General features: G+C 36.3%; 1 protein-coding gene across 5 annotated transcripts in view; it reads right to left on the bottom strand.

The window, feature by feature from the left end:
* Nucleotides 1–22,714, bottom strand: part of NCOA3 (nuclear receptor coactivator 3) — a 113,649-nt gene that overhangs the window by 15,024 nt on the left and 75,911 nt on the right. For all 5 annotated transcript variants that reach the window (XM_088154091.1, XM_088154088.1, XM_088154092.1 and 2 more), the window contains 14 exons: nucleotides 20,189–20,296; nucleotides 18,868–19,040; nucleotides 18,036–18,136; nucleotides 16,511–16,685; nucleotides 14,778–14,966; nucleotides 14,498–14,599; nucleotides 12,964–13,101; nucleotides 10,269–10,416; nucleotides 6,522–6,907; nucleotides 5,313–6,169; nucleotides 4,631–4,769; nucleotides 3,788–3,982; nucleotides 2,861–3,097; nucleotides 2,065–2,191 (listed from right to left, as the gene is read on the bottom strand). In XM_088154091.1, the coding sequence (XP_088010217.1) occupies nucleotides 2,065–2,191; nucleotides 2,861–3,097; nucleotides 3,788–3,982; nucleotides 4,631–4,769; nucleotides 5,313–6,169; nucleotides 6,522–6,907; nucleotides 10,269–10,416; nucleotides 12,964–13,101; nucleotides 14,498–14,599; nucleotides 14,778–14,966; nucleotides 16,511–16,685; nucleotides 18,036–18,136; nucleotides 18,868–19,040; nucleotides 20,189–20,286 (3,065 nt within the window). In that variant the 5' untranslated portion in view covers nucleotides 20,287–20,296. The remainder of the gene's footprint in view (nucleotides 1–2,064; nucleotides 2,192–2,860; nucleotides 3,098–3,787; nucleotides 3,983–4,630; nucleotides 4,770–5,312; nucleotides 6,170–6,521; nucleotides 6,908–10,268; nucleotides 10,417–12,963; nucleotides 13,102–14,497; nucleotides 14,600–14,777; nucleotides 14,967–16,510; nucleotides 16,686–18,035; nucleotides 18,137–18,867; nucleotides 19,041–20,188; nucleotides 20,297–22,714) is intronic.

Genomic DNA, 22,714 nt, shown 5'->3' with positions numbered 1-22,714 from the left:
AGGAGGTTGGCAGGTTTTATGGTGAAAGTCAATCTGAAATTAACAGAACATAAAAGCAAAATTTGCTGCTTGTTCACTCGAGACTGGAATGCCAAATTTGGACATATTAATATCCAAATATATATATACTAACTAGGGAGGAAAGTGTAGTTGGACTGCATGGTTTAAGAAACAGAAATGAAGCAGGAGAATGACTAATCAGTTTCTGCAATCCAATGATTTCTTCATTGCTAATACATTCTTCAAACAACCAAAATGACACCTATACACAGGGGCATCATGTGACAGAGCACAAGAAACCAAATTGGTTATATTACTGGTACAAAGAGGTGGAAGAGCTCAGTAATAACAGCAAAGACATAGTGAGGGACTGATGTGGAAAAAAATCACAAACTACTCATGTAATATTAAGCATATACCCACCAATTTCAAGAATAACATCAGGAATGACTTTGAAGTCCTGAACCTTATTGATAGAGAACCAGAGTAACTATGGGATGAAATCAAAGAAGTTAAGGATGAATGTGAAAACAGACTGCCAAAGATGAAGAAACTGAAGACTGCAAACTGAATTGGAAATGGTAGAAATGGCCAAGAAGAGAAGAGATCCCAAGAAGAAAAAACCAAGAAAGACAAAGATCTCAAGAAGGAATTCATCAAAGAATTTCAGAGAGAAGTAAGAAGAGACAAGAAGCAGTATAATGATATTTGTAAAGACATCAAAGATGGAAATAGACACGGAAAAAAAAGGAAAGTTTTCCAAAAGATCTCCAAACTCAGGAGGTTCCAACCTTAAATTGCCTGGTAAAGAATGCCAAGGACACATAATAACTTATTCAAAAAGATCAGAGATATACTGAAATTCTGTATGGTGCAGGTGTCTTTACAGATACCTTAGAAGACATTCCCTATTTAAAAGAACCTCTAGTACTGAAGTTAAAGCAGAACTCTGGTCATAACTAATTGGAAGGCTATAGGAACTGATGGAATATTTACAGAAATATGGCAAGCAGCAGAAAAAGAATCAGTAAAGGTTCTAATCTCACTATGCCATCAAATTTGGAAAATAACACAATGACCAACTATTGGAATAGTTCAGTCTACATACCAATACCAAAGAAAGGAAATTTTACAGTGCACACAAACTATCACACAATATCCTTAATATCACATGCTAACAAGAGCCCTACATGGAAAGGGAGATGCCATATGTTCCAGCTGTTTTCAGAAAAGTCCAAGGAACATGAGAGATTACTGCTGATGCATGCTGGATAACCAAAACAAAGTCAATATGTGCTTCATTGATTATAGAATCGTACAGGCAAGGGTTTTCCCTGTGACTCCCTATGGAAGTGAAAGCTGGACTTTAAAGAAGTAGGATGGAGATAGTATTAATGCTTTTGAACTTCAGCGTTGGATAAGCTCTTGAGAAAACCATGGATAGCCAAGAAACAAACAAATGGATCACAGAAGAAATCAATCCAGAGTTCTCCCTCAAGATAAAAATGACTAGGCTCAAATTATTGCATTTTGGATATATGCAAAACCTCAGCTCCCTTGAGAAGTCCATAATGGGAAAGGTGGGAAGGAAAGAGAAGAAGAGGACAACCAGCAGCAAGGTGGATGGACTCAATTACAGCAGCAGTGTGTACACCATTGGGAGATCTTATCATCTTGGTGATGATCTATGTCATTGGTAAGAGCTAACACCAATTTGATGGTACATAATCAATCAGTAACTGCTCAGTCACCTGGCAAGTGGATGGACATACCAGCCAAATGAATGAATGAATGAATGAATGAATGAATGAATGAATGAATGAATACATTTCAAACATTTCTATACATAATAGGGTGAAAAAAATCACTATTCAATAGACAAATGTTTCAAAAGATGAGGCATCCATCCTATGTAATATAAATTATCATACAATAAAATCTTCATAAAGTAATACATTGAATTAGTGTGCATTTAGAGAAATCTTTTTTCTGGTTTGATCAAAATATTTTTGTTATTTGACTGTAGCCAAACAATAAAGTAATCAACTAACTAGCAATTATTACCTGTCTTGCAAACCTTGAGGTCCTTGTTCCATGGAGACCATGCTGTCAGGCCATACATTTGGCTGGTTAGGTGGTCCTGGATGTGCATAAGGACTCCCTCCCATTCCTATATTAATATCATTTGTCCCTATAAAAGAAATTCAAAACAATACATTTATAAAATTTGTAAAATCAGTTCAAAATTGCTATACAAATTAAATCAGCTATATTACTTAAATGTGCTATATTGGTGTTTCACTTGGTATCAAAGACGAAAGATGGACTTTGACCTGGTGCAGAAAAAGCAAAACCAGGATTCTTCTTCCAGTCAGCTCAAGGGCTTTCTGCAAATTGCAAACATTTAACTGGCCCAAGATGATCCACAATTGTTTCATTTGCAGAAACAACAAATATTGAACAGTGATATAACCATCTTAATAAAAAAAACACCATAGTTATTAATAAATAACTGAAGTTACATCCCTTTGAAAGAGCACAGTACAAGATATATTATGGTAGCATATTTCATGTACAAATTGATTTAGATCTAAATTATAACAAGTCTCAGAGTCTGATCCAAACATAAATGAATAAAAACATCCAGAGTAAAGTATAAAAATATCCAAGTGGCAATTAGTGGCTGGGAAAAAAAATATGGGGGGGGGCATAGAAAGAGAAGGGGGATTCCAGAGTTCCATTTTTATAATTTTCTTTTTCTTGCTGAAAATCTTAAGAAGTTTCAGAAATTATGGCTGTGCCCAAGATCTGAAATACTAATAACCAAGGGTTTCAGTAATTAGCAGTTGTAATAACTCACTCATATGGATCATTTGCTGTTGGAGCACTGATCTGGTGCCAGGCATACTATTTGACCTCATGGGCAAGCCAGACATGGATCCTCCCGTGGAGGACCTGGCAAGAGAAGGGCTGCAGTCTGACCCGGCCCTTGCCATTGAACCAGAAGCTGTAGGTTCCATCCTGTTCAGTTTTGAATTTTGTAAACTCCAATCACTTGCTGAATGCTGATTCACAGAGACATTTCTGTTAGACACCCCTGGAAGAATTAACATATTTAAAGAATTTTACTTTTTTTACTGAGAAATATAGAATACAGTCCATTTTGCTAAAACAAGCATTTCTGCTTCCCCATCCCACCCCACCCCCAGACTGTAATTATAGGCCAGGACTGAAAGTATTGCACATATTAAGGCATTTTTTCCCAAACCTCGTATGTGCTGAAACTAGAGTTTACTGAAAATTTAGATTTGGGAAAGACTACACAATGGCTTTTCTACCTCTGGATTCCAACTGCACTACCAACATATGAAAGTCAGGAAACTCCTGGACAGGAACATTTTGTAAGATATGCAGAGATTTCCATCCGAAGGGCCAAACCTTTTAGGTTGGGGTACATTTCAAATAGCCTAAACTATGATTCATACTTGCACTTGTTCAAAATACGTCTGCGTTTCAAACTTACAGGGAATCCATCTTTCAGAAGTGATTTTCTGCTTCACTCTTCTATCCACTCTGCACTTTATGCACCAAATGCTCTGGCCTCCACAGTAGAGGAATAGTCATGTCAATATTTGTTGCTTCAAACCTCAAATTTTCAAACCAACCAATCTACAGTTTACAATATCAGTATGCTGGCAGATTGCAAATCATCTTTTGATCATACAGATACAGTTTATTAAAATTCTGGGATACTGTTTAAGGTAAAAAAGGGAATTAACAAACAAACCCATATTGGCTCCAAAATTTTCTTGATTTTCAATCATTCTTGGTCTCTCAGCCACCATATTTTGCTTCTGTAACATGGAATATGAATTGACACTTCTCACTGATGAGACAGAGTCCACTGATATAGGACTATCTAAAGACATGGCTCTGTTGAAAGGAGGGCGGGTGGTCTGCCTAGACTGGGGACTTCTGACACCTATTGAAAAATTAAAAGAAATTGTAAATGCATTATCTGTAAAAAATGTGTCTGTATGTGTATTCAATTATTATTATTAAGGAAATATGGTGAAATGCTCCAGAAAAATCTTATATTCCAATATATGAATTTAAATATTTCTCCTTGGATCTGTACGGTTTGTATTAATGGCCTTCTACAGCTACATATCCAACTCTATAAAGTTTTACAAAAATAAACTAATATACAAAAAGAAAGGTAAAAACATCATATTAAATGTAAGACACTGCTTTACTGAAAGAAAAAAATTAAAACTACCTAAGGTAGGACCTTGGTGCATGTTTCTGTTCTGTCTTGTTTTTCTAAATTGAGATTATCTGTAATAAGCAATCTAACATTAAAAATAAACCACTCTCATGATTTCACTAATTCATAAACAAAGAGCCATACAGATCCATGTCCACCTTCCCTGATCAACAGTGTCAATCTGCCAGCTGCAATGGAGGGGAAGAACAAAACTATTGTAGGGGAAGGAGATTTTTTTTTTTAACTAAGGAACTGTTTTAAAGGACATTTAAACTAAGCTAAACTAAATTAAAAATTGCTTTAAAGGACATTTAATCAATGTAATAGCTATTTCGTGAACCCAGAGCACAAATAATTCCTTACCCATTGGTGTACTTCCTTGGCACAGAGGTGGCTTATTCCCCATATTAACTCCATTTGTAGGTACAGGATTATTGCAAAAATCTGAGCTATTTAGATCACCCAAAATTGCATCTAAATTATCCACCAAATCGCCACTCATCTGCAAATCAACATTTTAAAAATGAATTTAGCTTTTAAATTTCTAGAGTGAATTTTATAAGCTAATATAGACTCAAAAACATATACCTCTGAGACTTAGCATTAACTTTTAAATCAACAAAAACAAAGTCTGGAGAAATAATCGCAGAGTATGTTTTGACTGGGAAGAATAAAAAGAACTGTTCTGTAAACCCATGCGCACTACCCATTTAAGGGATAACTCAGAAAAAAGAACTATTTCTAAGTTCTTCAAATCCCATGGGTGGGAGGCATCTACTTAAAAGAGTTATTCCAGCTTTTCTCATACAGAAAGCAATGCCTCTTCAGAATTGGTTCCACCTGGGACTAGGCATGTAAAATCTAAAAACAAAGAAAATTGCTGTTATATAACTAAGTTAAGAACTGAAGCTGAACAATGTAAAACAACTCCCTCTGGAGTTTTAATTGTCCATGGATTGTTAGAATTTTCAAGAAGACCCAGCTTATCAAAATAGCCTGTGAATTTTAGCAGATTCTGCTTAACACTTGAATACTCATACTCTACCTCTTCTGTGGGTTCTGTCTTTATTTTCATCTCTTTTTCATTACTTGATGTAGGTATGGCAGAACTACAACACTGTCCCATCTTGGTGTCCAGAGTTTCAATTTTAGGTTTAATGTCCTTTAAAAGTGGGTCTTTTCCATCATCCTTATCAAGCAAGTATCTAAGCAGAGCATGGTTCTCTTTCTTTTTGGGACTCATCTGTTCCTGTTTCATTACTTCGCCACAGGAAACTGTGTTAGTATCATGAAATGGATCTTTACCAGTAGCTTCAGCTGTGATTTTTGCTACTTCTGCTGGAGAATTACCATTTCGTAGCAACTTATGTAAAATCTTATGCTTCTCCTGCATATTTGATGAAGTAACTCCTCCAGATGTAGAAGATGAAACACCAGATGAAGGACTTGTAGCATTGGTAGAAGATTCCTTGCAGCTGGAGTCCAAGGGAGAATTTGAAAGGGTTGACTGCCCTCTCTCCTCCGAGGAACAAGTTAGTAATTGAAGAAGTTTTTTATGTCCTTTGGTTTCAGCTGGTCCCCTCTGATCAGCACCTTCAAGGCTCTCCTCTTTGCTATCTTTGTTACTATTAGAGTCCCTGCTGTTTGACTGGCACATAGAACTTTCCACTTGATTTTGTTCACAAAATATGCCAGGGGGGCTTTTTGAATCCTGGCTCCCCATTTTGCTTTGTGGAGGAACATTCATATTTGGAGAACTGTCCAGTTTAGGACCTGGTGAAGAAAGTGTGGATAGGAGAGTTGTTCCAACTCCCTCACTAATGGCCTGAAGAGCACTAAGAGAGCTGCTTGAAAAGTTGTTGCTGCTAGTATTGCCGGCAGGTCCCATTGGAGAGTGTACACCTATATGAAAGTGAGACTGATGTTGGAGAAAGTATCTATATCTGCATTTATTAACATGTTTTAGTGAAGTACCAGGTATTTAATAAAAATAATTCATAAATATTTGAAATAGTTCATAAATATTTGAAAAAAGGGAAAATAATGCAAAACTTTCCATGCAATGTTTTTCACAAAGAATAATGTCATAATAAATTTGAGTAAATCAAATTCTAGGTTTATGTTTCAACACACTACAAGGGATATTTTTAAAGACTGAGTTACAGTAAGAATTCAGAGTAATCTTCAGTAGATAAACGGGTAATATATCATTTTATATTCTGAAATGGAATATTACTTAGAAAAACCAATTTACCTGGTACAGGAGAAAATTGATGTGAATTCACTTTTGGACTCCCACGATTCCTAGGCGATATCATTATATTCGGTTGACTGGCATTCAAGCCTGGGCTGCCATGTGGTGGACTGCTGATATTTAATCCATAATTAGTTTGATAAGGAAAAGACTGCATTCCTTGCCCACAGTTCATTGATCCCATGGTTCCTGGACCTCCATATCTAACACCACTCATCTGCCCCATTATGTTAGGATCTCCCAAGCCATAGTTCCTGTTTTGAAGAGGTATATTTTGCCCAGTCATCATATTCATAACACCACCACATGAATTTGTGCTCATAGTTGTAGATGCTCTTATGTTCTGTCCCACTGTATTAGGATTTGGTCGATATCCATTTTGTTCTCTGAAAAGTTGAACACAGGAATACAGTACCAATCAGACTCCAAATCCACTTTTTCATTTTGTTATATTAAACATACAGAAGAAAAATATGCATACAATAGTGTTAACAATATAATTCAATATCTCAACATTAAAAAGAAGAAAAGGAAAGAAAAAACGCTTGAAAAATTATGGCATAATTAGAACTCCCCAAAATTGACCAGCTTCTTAGAATTTCTTCTTTCTTTTCCTTTGTAAAAACAAAAATTGATAATCATTACATCAACAGCAATCCATTGCTGCAAATCAGGTGTAGATTTCTCTTTCCAACGAATTACTCTTCTACTTAAGCCTTTTTACCTGGCCCCCAAGTCTTCAAAATACAAAAATCCTGATGTCTTGATAGATTCCAAGTACTAAAGATATAGCCAAAAAAAACATGATCAATCAAGAATTATATTAACAATCTTGTTGAATTTAGGTCAAAATATGACAGTAACAAGACATGTCCAAATCATACAAATTACTGTTCCAACTCCTGAGATGCATCTCCAGCAAGAAGGTAATTGCAACTAACTCTTATTTAAAATTTCTCTAAAACCAACACATTAACTTCATGTTAAGATCAGAGGAAACGACTTTCATATTATTTAAAGCAAACCTCCACAAGTTTACCATGGTAGGACATTCAAGTTCATTTTTCAAGAGCTCACATAAGCAACTAAAAACAACTTTCTTCAACTTCCTGTAAGAAAGGGTTATTGGCCAAGGAACCAGAATTAATTCTTTCAAAGCCTCCAACCACTGTAGAACTTCAGAAGCAAAAATACATCTGGATTAAACAGACAGAACAACAAATGCTAAAATTCAATAATATGCCAAGAAGCACTCTGTGGAAAATTAAACTTAATTTTCAATTCTGGTAAAATTTTAGAAATGGCTTCCTCAGAATTGAGCTCATCCATAATAATAATAATAATAATAATAATAATAATAAGGAGGAGGAGGAGGAGGAGGAGGAGGAGGGGCAGTGGCTTAGTGTCTCCAGAAAATGGATTTCTTCACTATTTTTAAATAGGATTATCCCATAATGTAAGGTTTTCATGGGTAAATGAGTCAAATGGCACCACTTACTCCCAGTGGCTTCTGCACATCCAGTGAGATCAAGAAGGGGAGGCTCCCTCCAGGTCACTACCCCTAGGGACAAGGGGACTGGGCTTCTCAGTTGCTGCCCCCCTTTTTTGGAACCACATTCCCCATGAGATCAGGTCAGCCTCATTCCTTTTGGGTTTTTGGAAAGCATTAAAAAAATTACTTATTCAGGGGGCTTTGGGAGTCTGATGTCATTGAACTGATCCTGCCTGCAGTAGGAAGGTTGTGACTGGGTTATTGGTTGCTGCTTGATACACAAGATAATTGATTGTTTTTCATTATTATTGTTTTAACTTTTTAATTAAAAAAATTATTAGGAAAGTATAACAAAAAGGGCAAATACACTAGTATTAATACAGTAAGAAACTACATACATTAGTGTGATTAAAATTTTAGAAATGGGAAAAAAAATATTAAGAAAAAAGATCCATATGATATCAAACATAACAAATGCTTATTATTAAATCTAAACAACACTGAAACACATTGTTCCGTCTTCTAATTTTTAGAATATAGCAACATTTTTTAAAAAATGATTAAAACATATATATTGAATCTATTCCTTAACATTGGGAGTATAAATTTCTACATAAAATAATACTTTTTGCCAACCTTAGGTTCAGTAAAGCCATAGTTCTTCATTAAATGTCAAATTTTATGAGTGCAATTCAACCTCACATTCACATCTTTAATTACTGATATTTTTCCCCAAGGCTATGTTAATATATATTGTAACTTGAAAGCAAAAGGGAGGCATGATTGGATAAGAAGAAATTATGTGAATCAAAGAACCCTCAAATTTCTTACAATGGCATAAAATAAAACTGATACAGATACAAAAAATTGTATTATTCCTTAAGGATATATTCAAAGACCACTTCCAATGTATTTAAACTGTTATCAAAAATTCAGTAAGTTTCACAGGGGCATGTTCTCTAACTGTAATAGCAACTATATCACTTGCTTTTTTTAAGTCATCAAAGAATGAGATATGAGATATGGAAAATGAGAATAATCTAGCCAAAACTAATTTCTGTATAAAGAAAAAAGGAACATCTTCATGCTGGGAGGAATTAACAGGACACCAAATCTCCCTTAACTAGTAAAAGCAATTACCATAATCTCATAGTAATAAACTGAATTTACTTCTAAGGAGATATATACAGGATTACACTGTTACTGATGAAAAGAAAGAATATTTCTGTCTTCATTGGAATTTACACAAACCAATACCTTCTGGCATTCAATGCCATGAGACTCTCTAATGATTTGGCAAGTTAGGGTAGAAATATATGGCCCTTTTGGGGGGGGGAGGAATACCAGGCACACAAGCATGCTCTGCTCTTGGGATGGATTTGTAAATTGTATCATTTGTATGATGATGTAATGAAGAACGTGCTATCACGTCCCCTGTCCCAACCTTCTGGAGAAGCCAAGAGTTGAAAACTTCATTGCATATATTATTTTTTAAAACAAAAGAAAGAAACTAAACGGGCTGTACCAAGTGGGCATGGGAGGGACTGTAATTCCATTGAATCCAAACCCTGATTATACTCTCTGCCCACAAAATGACATGTTATCCAAGCCAGCAGTTGCAGGGGGTTCTATTTCTAAAAAAATGGATAAGGAAGAAAAGCAAGCACATTTTCTTCTTCATTTCTATTCTCTTGAGATTAGCTCAACAGAGCCTCAGATATTGCAGAAGCCCACTGAAATAACACACAGGACTACCATTTTACTACCTCTAAGCAAAACCCTATAGCATTTTGAAGATAATAAGTAGTATTCATGGGGAAAAACTGCTTTTCCCTTCAGATTCAACTGCTGATTTTTTTAACCACAAGATTTGAACAAACCCAGTTGCTTAATTATCCACATTGCTGAACCAACTAGATAATACTAGATTACAGCCAAAGGTGTAACTGAGGGGTGGAAATTTTCAATAAAAATCATCTGCATATGTACTTTACTATGAAATAAGACACCATCTCATCTTTGCCATGCAGACAATGTGTTGAAAAGAAAGGATGCATTCCCTAGCAAGACTTATCTGGTCATCTTGTTTTCCTATTTGTCCTGGCTTACAAACAGAAAAGCAGTCTTTTTCCATGAAAATCATTATCTGAACCTGAACTTAATTATTAGGCTATTCACATACCAATGTTAATATCTCAAATTCTGCTCAAATAAGTGCTTAATGAAGGAAATCCTAAATGTAATAGTAATTTTACCTTTGTAGAAAGTGGGTAGAGATAAACCCATGACGGTCATTGGTAACTGGATTTCGGAATAGTTTACTTTTTGTTTGTGCTGTCACTATTGTTCCATCTGCTAAAGAGAACCGGTATAGTGGAGTTTCAGCAATGCCTTGCATGTAAGCTGTTAGGAAAAACAGATTTTTATTAGAAGAGCACCTTCCTGTTCATATTTCATGTTACAAAAATAGTTGCTTGAAAAATAAGATACACATTAAAAGATTCAAGTTTGTTGCCTGCTAACCTTTGCCTAAAACACATACACATGAAAGACAACAAAAAAACAATAGCTTCCCTGTACAGTGGGGCAAAAAAGTATTTAGTCAGCCACCAATTGTGCAAGTTCTCCCACTTAAAAAGATGAGAGAGGCCTGTAATTTTCATCATAGGTATACCTCAACTATGAGAGACAAAATGGGGGAAAAAATCCAGAAAATCACATTGTCTGTTTTTTAAAGAATTTATTTGCAAATCATGGTGGAAAATAAGTATTTGGTCACCTACAAACAAGCAAGATGTCTGGCTCTCACAGACCTGTAACTACTTCTTTAAGAGGCTCCTCTGTCCTCCACTCATTACCTGTAGTAATGGCACCTGTTTGACCTTGTTATCAGTATAAAAGACACCTGTCCACAACCTCAAACAGTCACACTCCAAACTCCACTATGGCCAAGACCAAAGAGCTGTCGAAGGACACCAGAAACAAAATTGTAGAGCTGCACCAGGCTGGGAAGACTGAATCTGCAATAGGCAAGCAGCTTGGTGTGAAGAAATCAACTGTGGGAGCAATAATTAGAAAATGGAAGACATATAAGACCACTGATAATCTCCCTTGATTTGGGGCTCCATGCAAGATCTCACCCTGTGGGGTCAAAATGATCACAAGAATGGTGAGCAAAAATCCCAGAACCACACGGGGGCCCTAGTGAATGACCTGCAGAGAGCTGGGACCAAAGTAACAAAGGCTACCATCAGTAACACACTATGCTGCGAGGGACTCAAATCCTGCAGTGCCAGGCATGTCCCCCTGCTTAAGCCAGTACATGTCCGGGCCCGTCTGAAGTTTGCTAGAGAGCATTTGGATGATCCAGAAGAGGATTGGGAGAATGTCATATGGTCAGATGAAACCAAAGTAGAATGTTTTGGGCTAAACTCAACTCGTCGTGTTTGGAGGAGAGAGAATGCTGAGTTGCATCCAAAGAACACCATACCTACTGTGAAGCATGGGGGTGGAAACATCATGCTTTGGGGCTGTTTTTCTGCAAAGGGACCAGGACGACTGATCCGTGTAAAGGAAAGAATGAATGGGGCCATGTATCGTGAGATTTTGAGTGAACACCTCCTTCCATCAGCAAGGGCATTGAAGATGAAACGTGGCTGGGTCTTTCAGCATGACAATGATCCCAAACACACCGCTCGGGCAATGAAGGAGTGGCTTCGTAAGAAGCATTTCAAGGTCCTGGAGTGGCCTAGCCAGTCTCCAGATCTCAACCCCATGGAAAACCTTTGGAGGGAGCTGAAAGTCCGTGTTGCCCAGCGACAGCCCCAAAACATCACTGCTCTAGAGGAGATCTGCATGGAGGAATGGGCCAAAATACCAGCAACAGTGTGTGAAAACCTTGTGAAGACTTACAGAAAACGTTTGACCTCTGTCATTGCCAACAAAGGATATATAACAAAGTATTGAGATGAACTTTTGATATTGACCAAACACTTATTTTCCACCATGATTTGCAAATAAATTTTTTAAAAATCAGACTGTGATTTTCTGGATTTTTTCCCCCATTTTGTCTCTCATAGTTGAGGTATACCTATGATGAAAATTACAGGCCTCTCTCATCTTGCACATGATGGGAGAACTTGCACAATTGGTGACTGACTAAATACTTTTTTGCCCCACTGTATGAATTTGCACATTTTTGGGGGAAAAAAGACAGCATATATGTCAATAGGCAACAGAGCTAGCCCTATTTTGCCCAGGTTTCATTGTAATACTATTTTATCTGCAGAAATAGAGACTCTCAATTGGAGGGGCCAGGCTTTTATTAAAGCAAGCAGGAACTATTTGCAAGCTACATATGTCATCTGCCAGTACCCATTTTATGACCCCAAAGCATCACCTGACAGCAGTGATGAAATTCAGCAGCACATATTTTTGACAGCAACGAAGCTCAAGCTCAGATACTTTGGTCACCTAACGTGAAGAGAGGACTCTTTGGAAAAGACCCTGATGCTGGGAAAGATTGAAGGCAAAAGGAGAAGAGGATGGCAGAGGATGAGATGATTAGATAGCATCATTGAAGCAATGAGCATGAAACTGAGCAAACTCAGGGAGGCAGTGAAGGACAGGAAGGCCTGGTGCGATATGGTTCATGGGGTCACGAAGAGTCGGACACGACTTAATGACTGAACAACAACAACAAAGATCTAAAAGGGTGCCTCAAGCCTGTCAGGCTTCAATCACACATTTCTGCCCCTTAACAGTGGAAGAAAGGCTTATCTTCTTATCATATCTGACGTAATTAGACATCAATTGATACTTCATATGAAAATACATGTTCCAATTAGATCTTCCAAGACAATGATTCACTTGTTTTAAATTGGTCCTAGAAATGAATGTCCCCTTTTCATTAAATTAACCCCTCAAAGGCTTTGAAACCCCAGATTTTACCTTCCTGATAGTGCCGCTTGTTTGACCAGGGCTGACCTTCATTTTGGCATAAAAATCTCTGAATGCAACGGCGGATTGTATCTTCAAATCCCGGTCTCATGGACCTTAAGGAGTTTGTATCTATGTTAACAAGTTTACCTACCAAACAGAAAAAGAAACTATTGGAAATTACTTTTTTATTTTATACTTAATTAATTGACCACTGTGTTGGTAAAGTTTATAGAAATATGCATTGCAATGTTATTAATGAACAAAGCATAGAACTTTAAATGAATAAAATACTGGAAATAAGTAGAAAATATCAACTGAATAAAAATTATGTCCTGATACTTTTTATTAAGCTAAAATAATGGAGGCCAGTTGTTGTTCTGGAGAAAATATATTCCATAATTTAAAAGCAATACAGAACAAAGCCATCTCCAAATGGGCCTTAAGTGGCCTAGTTCATATAACCAGACAGTTCCTTCAATAATGAGTCCTAAACCATTTAAGATTTGAAACCAACAATTTCAGTTCAGCCCAGAAAACAATAGGCAAATACTGCAACCTGAAACACTACAAGAAAAACATTCTGAAATATTAGTTGCCTTATGGGCTCCTGCCTTGTGCAGAATGCAGTGGTGCAAACAGTTAATGGCATCTGTTATTTAGCACATGTGACACCACTGCTCCATAAGCCACACTGGTTACCAGTTTGCTTCTGGGTGCAATTCAAGGTGCTGGTAGTCAACTTTAAAGGCTTACATGACTTGGGGCCAGGTTACTTATATGACTGTCTCTTCCTGATTGTTTCTACCAGATCTGGCAGGAGAGGCATGTTGTAGGTACCATCAGCCAAGAAACATCAGCTGGCGGGGCCTTGAAAAAGAGACTTTTCTCCTGTGGCACCTGCCCTCTGGAACATCATCCCTTCTAAGATAAGGCTGGCCTCCACCCTGCTGGTCTTTCATAAGGCGTTGAAGACCTGGTTCTGCACTCAAGTCTGGGGCCCCGGATGTGTGATGGATCCTGTGTTCTGACAACGTTGAGGGCTTTTTATGATTCTCTGGCTCCTATGTTTTATTTTTGGTTCATTTTATATATATATATTTGCGCCTCTGAGTCAGTGTTGACTCCTGGAGACTGCCTGGACAAGTCCCTGCAATTTTCTAGGCAAGATTTCAGAAGTGGTTTGCCATTGTCTGCTTCCTAGGGCTGAGAGAGAAAGACCGGCCCAAGGTAACCCAGCTGGCTTTGTGCCTAAGGCAGGACTAGAATTTACAGTCTCCTGTTTTCTAGCCTGATGCCTTAATCACTACACCAAACTGACTCTCATTTTATTTTTATTTATTTTATCTTATTTTAGCAATTGCATTTTTATTTATTTTAAAGTTGTGTGTCACCCAGAGTCATGTATGTCAGATGGGTGGCCACATAAATTGAGTAACTGAATAAATAAATAATATGCTTGAAGACAATTAGTTACACAAAGCATGTTTTCCTATAATTTGCATTAAAATGTATATTTGATGTTTTTTTCAAGTAGAATCCTCACCTGAAAGATCGTGCCTAGTAACAAAGCTCTCTGTGTTTGGGGAAAATACCCTCTCTATTGTAGAGATACGACGTGCCACGCATATCATACAGGATTGCAAATCTGCAATAAAAATATTTTATGATACATTTATTAAAAAGATGTAAAAACTGGTAGCATTTAGCTGCTCAATGTGTAAGATACTTTGCAGTATAAATTGAAATGAATGGAACAAATTTAAATAAATGGATGATTTCCCACTTCAAATGGAACTGAAGTGGCAAAGATTACTTGCCATTACCTTCCCCTTCTTCTAGCATAGCTCTTGGTTGTGATAAAGCAAAACATTGCATGGTTTCAAATCTCTGATGAGATTCCTGACTGCTCCCTATATCTTCTAGAAGTTCGTGTAATGTTTTCACCATCATGCGACAATTAAATGTATGACTTTTCTGTCTCGGTGCTTCATTGGTCCAAGAAACTCCATTCACTAAAAACAAAGAAAACATACAAATATAATAGAACTTCTCGTAATGCTGGTAGAAAAGGTATTATGATTTTAATTTTGCATTTATTCAGCTATACTGGCTACTTAGAACTGTGGAGGGTTAGGGTTAGGGCATGGTATTGAATGTAATATTTCTGTGTTGCTAAGAATTATGGACAAAACAAAAAAAACCTAACTTAATGCATGGGGTATCATACAGAAGGCAGGCAAAAAAAGAAAATCTGTTACAAGTCTACTAAACGGAGGAAGAAGGTAGAAGACTCTTCTAATATCAATCATCAGTGTTTGTAGCATGAACTCTGCCTGAATTTATCTTGCAGCTGGACGTACAATCAAACAGTAGTCTCAGTCCAAATATTCCCGTTTCTATTCTGGACTGTTTAAATGTTATCAGTACTGTCAATCACAGGCAACAGTGCTAATTCGCAGGCAAATCAAGATATGCACTGCCTCCACTTTCCTGGGATCATTATGGTGCAGGAGATTTAAGTAATTTTTAAGACCCACCTAAGCAAAATGACAAAAGAACACTTTTTTGGTAATGGATTCTAAATGAAAAATGGATAAACAATATGATAGACAAAAGTCTGTCAATACCACTTTGCCTGTTTGATCAGGAAATGTGTATCATTGTGAATTATTAAACCTTAAAGAGTTCTCTCCATTTTCTTAAAAACAATAAATTTTGGACTAAATACCTCATTAAAAAAATGTTCGGAATCTTCTAACCATTCCTGTCAACATGCCTTTTGCCATAAAGTGCATCATTTCTGGGAACTAGAGCAATATATGAAAACCTAATTCTGATATAAATAATAATATTGGTCACAACTGAATTTGCATCTTTTCATACTTAATAGTTAAATATAATTAACATCAAGGAGATTCAACCAAATTTACTTAAAGCATTAAGATGGGTTATTAGACATCTATTGCAGAAAAATAAACAAAACTTTGTTTGATGGTATGTTCTGCAAAATTTGGTAAGAGTGAAAAGTCAGTTTTTGACAGAATCCACACAATAATATATTTAAGATAAGTGAACTGAGCAGCAACGGCTTCAATTTCCATTAATGAACAGTGTGTGTTTACTTCCCACATATATACTTACTTTTTCTGTAACAGCTCAAAGCATTTTAGATAGAGGAATCCCCTAATTTTATCCTCACAACAACCCTATGAGGTGGATTGAGAAAGTTGAGAGTTTTGAACTAGGGTCTCCATAATTCAATTCAAAACTCTAAGCTAGATATGGAATAGAGTTTATACGTGGAACAACAATTTAAATTATATAAACAATCTTTTTCAAGAAGTTACAGAGACCCAAGTATAATTTGACTAAACATAATACTGCATTTTGCTGGAAAAAATGTTCATATTAAGGTACAATGTGAATGAAAATTTGAAGAGGTACTTTAAAGTTAATACTGTACTATTGTTTAAAGTTAAATATAAAAGTTAGTTTTTTTAAAAAATGATGATTTTACACATTTGACATGTCCAGTGATTATTAAAAGCTTTATTACCTGCAGATTTGGGTAAATTTTTAAGAAAATCTTTCCGGTCTTCCTCATGTAAGATACTGTAAACACTTGTATTAACCAGGTCCTCTTGTTTATACTGTAAATACTGAGTGACATTTTCAGATACGAATACAATGTTTCCATCTCGATTTACCACGAATAAGAAGCCATCTAATGCCTAGAAACAAAGTTATGGAAAGCTAGTATTGAGGCATTTAAATATACATTATATATAAATATATAGCTATTATGTACTGTACTCAAACCCATAATGGGCAGCAGAGGTCAGTATCTCTGGGCCAATCTGGTAACAACCATACCATATGGAAGACTGTAACATGCAATGTAAAACAAATAAACAGTAAAGAGCATGAATTAACGGATTAAAGAAAAAATAGGTATGTTTCATATCTGTGAAGCTAAGAGAAAGAGGGAAGGGTATAACTGAGTTGAATAGTCTGATGAATATCTGTAGGGAAGTGAATGTGTGGATTTAATTATGAATAAAAGAATGAAAAGATATGTCATTAAGTACCAATAGCTTATCATGGGTGCATATGAAAGCAAGAATCCATAGAATGATAAAGATTGCATGTTACAGTCCAGTGAATAGTGACAATGGAAAACCAGAGATGAGATTGGGAAAAAAATTGTGTAGCATTCTGAATGAATGTGATACAGGGGATTGGGTCATACAGAGAGAATGAATGAGGATCAAATTGCAAAACATATATAAAGGAACAGCAAATGCATTGAGAAGTATGGAATGATATAGAAAGTCATGGATGGATGGAATTGATGAGTTCTTCGTAAAGAGAAAGATGAAAAGTTTAAAGAAAAAAGGTAATATATAATGCAGTGTATGGCTGTGATAAAAGGAACAATAGTCTGTAAAAACAAAAAGGAATGAAGAGGTGTAGTAAATTATTTTGGGATAAATTAGTTTTAGCTGTTTCCTAATCTTTCTCTCAACCCATGCTTTTAATTTCTTTGGCTTACTATTTCTTACCTTTTTTCTGGGCTCTGTATAACATTGCTTACCCTCAAAAGGAATAACATGATGGATGTGTATGCATGTATACAGGTAAGTAATCCTATACCTATTTAGGAGGTAAGCTCCACTAAATTCAGTGGAATTACTTCCAAATAAGGGTACTAAGAATTACAATCTAAGTGGGAATCTATTGTAACAGAAGAGTATTGGTGTTGCTCTTGGAAGATTATTGTTAGAAGCAACTTCCAACTCAACCCATCCTTTCCAAACCTGATGTCCTCCAATACATTCCAGAGAGATGGACCAAAAACCATGCTAATTCAGAATTACAAGTATTGCACTCCAACATATCTTGTAGACATCAGACTGGAAAAAGTGTACATTACTCATTTTCTAGGAATGGAGAAAAAATCCCAAATGGCTGTTTAATAACTACAAATACAGTAACAAATATAGAGGTTTCTGCTATGCTAAAGATTCCCCAGGATTATGCTATCGTAGCAGTATTAACATTAGAATAGCCTGTTCACTTGCCTGTAAGAGGAGAGGTCCCAATGAATCTTTATCAATAACACCCTGTCCTGTTGAAGATACATCAGCCTTCTGAACATCATCATCAGTAGATGCTGTTTTTCCTGAAATTGAAAAGCAAGTCTCGAACATGTCACTATGTATAAGCATGGCACTGGATATATACAAATTTAACTACTACTATTACTTACTATTATTATGCTTTAAAATGTTTAATAAGCATTTAACATAGCTGAGGAAATAACGCTGGGACCTACACAATATTCATCTTTATTCCATACTAAAGGAGGAAAGCTTTCTCAGGCTGCTCCCTCCCTTCTATACAGGAAAAATAAATGCAGTTTAACCATGACATTTTTTGATAATGAAGATTAGATAAGTATTTAAATGGGAAGAAAAAATCCAAAACTGTGTTATGGCAACTTCAAGAGAGTGCCATAGGCCCACATATTTCTTCCATGACCTCTTCTATATTCTTTACTTCCTTCCTTACACTTACAATACAATAAAAAATCATGGAAGGGACTTAAATGGTTCCTTCCAGCTCTGTGATTCTATGACAATATGGCTTACCCCTAACCAATCTATTATTTTACTGACTCTAACAGCATATAATACATGTAAAATTATGATTCATTTTAGAAAATGTCAGTCAATCCTTTGATTATTTTATTTGTAGTATCCTTGTTGTTAATGTTCGCTTAAGCAATTAAATATTTAACAGAAAATAGAAATGTGCCTCTTGTTTTAAAACTAAAATAAGATTCCATGCCTACTGGAACATGATTTTTAAATAGAAAAGGATATTTTTATATAGTTTAAGAATCAGTCTTGCCTTGTTCCTTTATCTGACGTATTTGCCGAACTGTTTCCTTTAGAATTGCACATTTATCTGGTTTGACATTGAAATGATCAATATCACTCAAATTAGCAGATATCAGCTCAGCCAGTTCTTCAATATATTTGCTTTCCTGTTCACGTCGTCGTTTCTCTCCACTGCATACGAGACTTAAAGAGAGAGAGAGAGTTTTTATGGAGTTAAGGCTTCTGGTCATATGATTTCCTTTCATAAAATATATTAATCAAACTGCTAAATTAAAAGTGTATGTGCTTTTGATTTTATTACCCTGGCAACCTGGACAAAGTACACATAAAAGTATAAATGCATTAAATAACTGCAACTCAGTAAGTCACATCTAACTCTTTGGAAATGTACCCTCTCATGGCCCCATTCATATTTCCTAACTGGATGTCAAGTGGCTGAATGTTACACTTCACTTCTCAAAAATGTTTTTGAGGAAAACTGAATAGGAACTCACAACAATGTTTTCCAAGGTTGAATTAAAAATTAATACAGGAATGAAAGTGTTACAGGGAAAAATAAAGTTCTTGAAAGAAAGCAATGTAGATATTATTTCTATTAGGATGACATCAGAATAAAAATTACTACTCACAAACACCAAGGGTTACAAGGGTAATTTTGTATTAAATAAAGGTTGATGAGGGGAGGGGAGGAGAGGAGAGGAGAGGAGCTAAAATCATTAAAAGGCAGAAACCAAGACATGGGTACAATCCTAAAAATGGAAAATTGGGCTGAGATGGAAGTGGGTAGAGAAATGTCTGTGTGGGTGTGTGTGTGTGTGAGAGAGAGAGAGAGAGAGTGAATGACTTTTCATTATATTACTTTTAATTTATTGCAGAGTTGAGGCAGCCTGCTATCCCATTTCTAATGTGAAGTGGTCCATGGCCTCAATTTTACATCAGTTCAGATTTCTGGCAAGAGCAGTATGTCACTTTCTTGCAGCTGCAAGATGGTGCCAGAAAAATAACGAGAGTGAAAAAGGAAAAAAGAGGAGAGAAGAGAGTGTCCCAACAAATTACCCTTGACGAATCAAGTCCTTGATAGAAAAATGATTGCCTAGTCCTGCTTTATTGAATTAAACAACATGTACCTGATTTACATACTTAACAATCTCTTCCTCCTCCTAAATTAATTTTTTTTCTTGCAATACTGTGGGGTTGACATCATTTCAGCATTTTAAGTATGTCATCAACTAAAATCTGATGCTAAATGTTAACACACAGCTCAATTTTAAATACTTAAAACACCATTCACTATGTTCTAGTAACTATTAAAAAACATGAAAATACTTTACCCTGGTCCCGCAATATCACAGGGCAATGGTTTGCGTTTTCTTGAGTCACTGTTCATACTGTCCAAGATGTTCTCCCCTAATCCACTCATTCTGATCATACATCAGCAGCTGAAACCATCAAGAAATAATCAAGTTTAAAGTTTTGCTTAGGAATGAAATGTAAAGCATTCAGAAAAACATTCCAGAATAACATGATTGTGACGGACTGATGACCGCAAATCAAAATTATTTGCCAGCCTATATTAAAAAATAATACAATGTTAAAATTCCATCAAACAATCGCAAGAAGCAGCAATGGCAGTGAATGGGTCTATTTTAATTTTTAATACAGTAAATATCAATAAATATAACCCATACAAACAAAAACTCTTTTGAGATCCTCCATAATTTTTAAAAGTGGGAAGGGGTCCTGACAGAAAGAAGTTTAAGAAACACTGTTGTATAGCACAGACAAGCAGCACTGAATGGAATCACCATCTCTGTTCAAAAATTCATTTTTAAAAAGTAGGTATTTCAGAAAGATGCTTTCCAATAGGATGCATATTTGGAAAAGTTATACATTGTTTGTTCTATTTATATATCTCTAAATCAGGTACAGACTCACAGCAGTTTACAATGTCAATCAACAATAAAGCATCCACAAAAAGATGTAAAACATCCATGGTAAAAATATAAAAAAACAACTGGAGCAAACTTAGCAGCCTCCTCCTCCTCCTCCTGGAGTTATAGCACCTCCAGTCCACATAGCACAAATACAACACCAACAACCTCCTCCATTGCCTAACAGATCTGCCCTCTCTGTCCCAATCTGGACATCACACCCTGCTACAGGATCAAAACACAGGTACAAGGTGCTTTTGACAGTGACACCCCCCACCCACTCTATCCCACCCCAGTAACTGAGTACTTTGTACCTACTGCAGGCTTCAAAGGCAGGCCCAGGTAGAATGCACTTGCAAAGTGATGACGGCATGAGTTACCAGTACAAGGTCCTCATGATCCAGGCAGAGCTACAATTAGTACAAGCTGGGGGCAGAAAATTGTAAGTTCTACCTGTCCATCCAGGTATTGCCCTTTCCAGTTTTCGCATATTTTTGCCACTGACTGTTACCAGAGCTTCAGGTAAGCTCAGCTGATATATAGTCAGAACTTAAGGGAACAAAAAACACCAACGTTTGGTGCCTCTCATTTGTTTCAAAAGCAAAATCATCGAACATGTGACGTGTCGGTGTAAGGCTACATCACACTGGGGATTAGTCTGAGTCTACTGGCTCAGAAGCTGAAGTGTATGTTTGTGTACATGTGTCTGTCTATGTTTAAAGATAGGTAGATATCATACTTTGGGGCCTATATTACGGGTTAGATATTAATGCTACAGTGAAACAGGTTCTTTGAAGGGTATTAAAGGTTAAAATGTTAATGTTTTGTTAACCTGTATCCACAAAATTTGGAATCTTTTAATCTATGAACTTTGAATATATCACACCTGAATTGTGCCCCAAAAGGTGACTGGGATGCGAGCATTCTTCCATGAGTACACAGAGTATAATCCTGGCTTAATGAAATTTGGCAACATTCGGCCTTTGAATTAGCTTTTTACTGACTGGACAATATGATTCCATATGGTCTAGGTTTAATTCACTGTTTAAAAACTGAATCACAATGTGGAGAGAAATTAAGGTTATATAATCTTAGCAGTCTGATACCTATTTATGTTTAGAGGAAGGGAGAGGGAGAGGGAGACTGATGCATTAATGTTATATACGCTAAGCAGGCCTGCGGTCTCAGAGTACTGTATGTCAGCCTGGAAACTCCATGGCTTAGAGACTCACCACATAACAACAACCACCACCACCACAACAACAACAATGAATCCTCATTCTCCCTTTTTAAGATTGATGGGAACAATAGAGAGATTATTGTCCTTTTTAATGCAGAACAGTACCAAATCAACTTCCACATGTACAAAACCATTGAAAGAAGTCACTGAGAGTTTCAAGCCTCAGTGTAGTCAATGTGCTAAACTACCTATTTCTCCCACTGCTGAACTCCTAAACAGGTGTATAGGTCCAGATTTCAGATGAACTAGTGTGGACAATCTGAAACTTAACTGGTAAAATACAGTACAGCAGTTCATTTGGAAGCTGACCAATATACCCAGCAACAGGCAACCAGTTTTGAATGGGATGCTCCTGGATTTTTGCTGTCTGGAGGAGACACCTGGACGGATGTATTTCACTCATATTTCAAATATTTTATTTGTGAATTGTTGGATACACAGATAACTGTGGGTGGCATTTTTCTACTTCTTTTTTGCTGTTTTTTTCTTTACAATGTTATATAAAATTGTTCTAATAAAATTGGGTTTAAAAATAATTAATATACACAACCATCAGGAATTTTAAAGAAAAACAAATTGTGAGTTCCATGCTTGCCACTAGATGGCAGGACAGCATTAAACAACTAGACAACTGCCATTTAAAAGGACAGAAAATCACAAAAGGGCAGGCTTTTCAATAGAAAAAG

The sequence above is a fragment of the Python bivittatus genome, unplaced genomic scaffold (assembly GCF_059951505.1).
Source record: "Python bivittatus isolate LINGU-HERP-01145 unplaced genomic scaffold, Pbiv_v1 ctg000700_np1212, whole genome shotgun sequence".
In the NCBI taxonomy this organism is placed as follows: Eukaryota; Metazoa; Chordata; class Lepidosauria; order Squamata; family Pythonidae; genus Python; species Python bivittatus.
The sequence above is the reverse complement of the archived record's forward strand: the minus strand, read 5'-3'. Positions and strand labels throughout refer to the sequence as shown.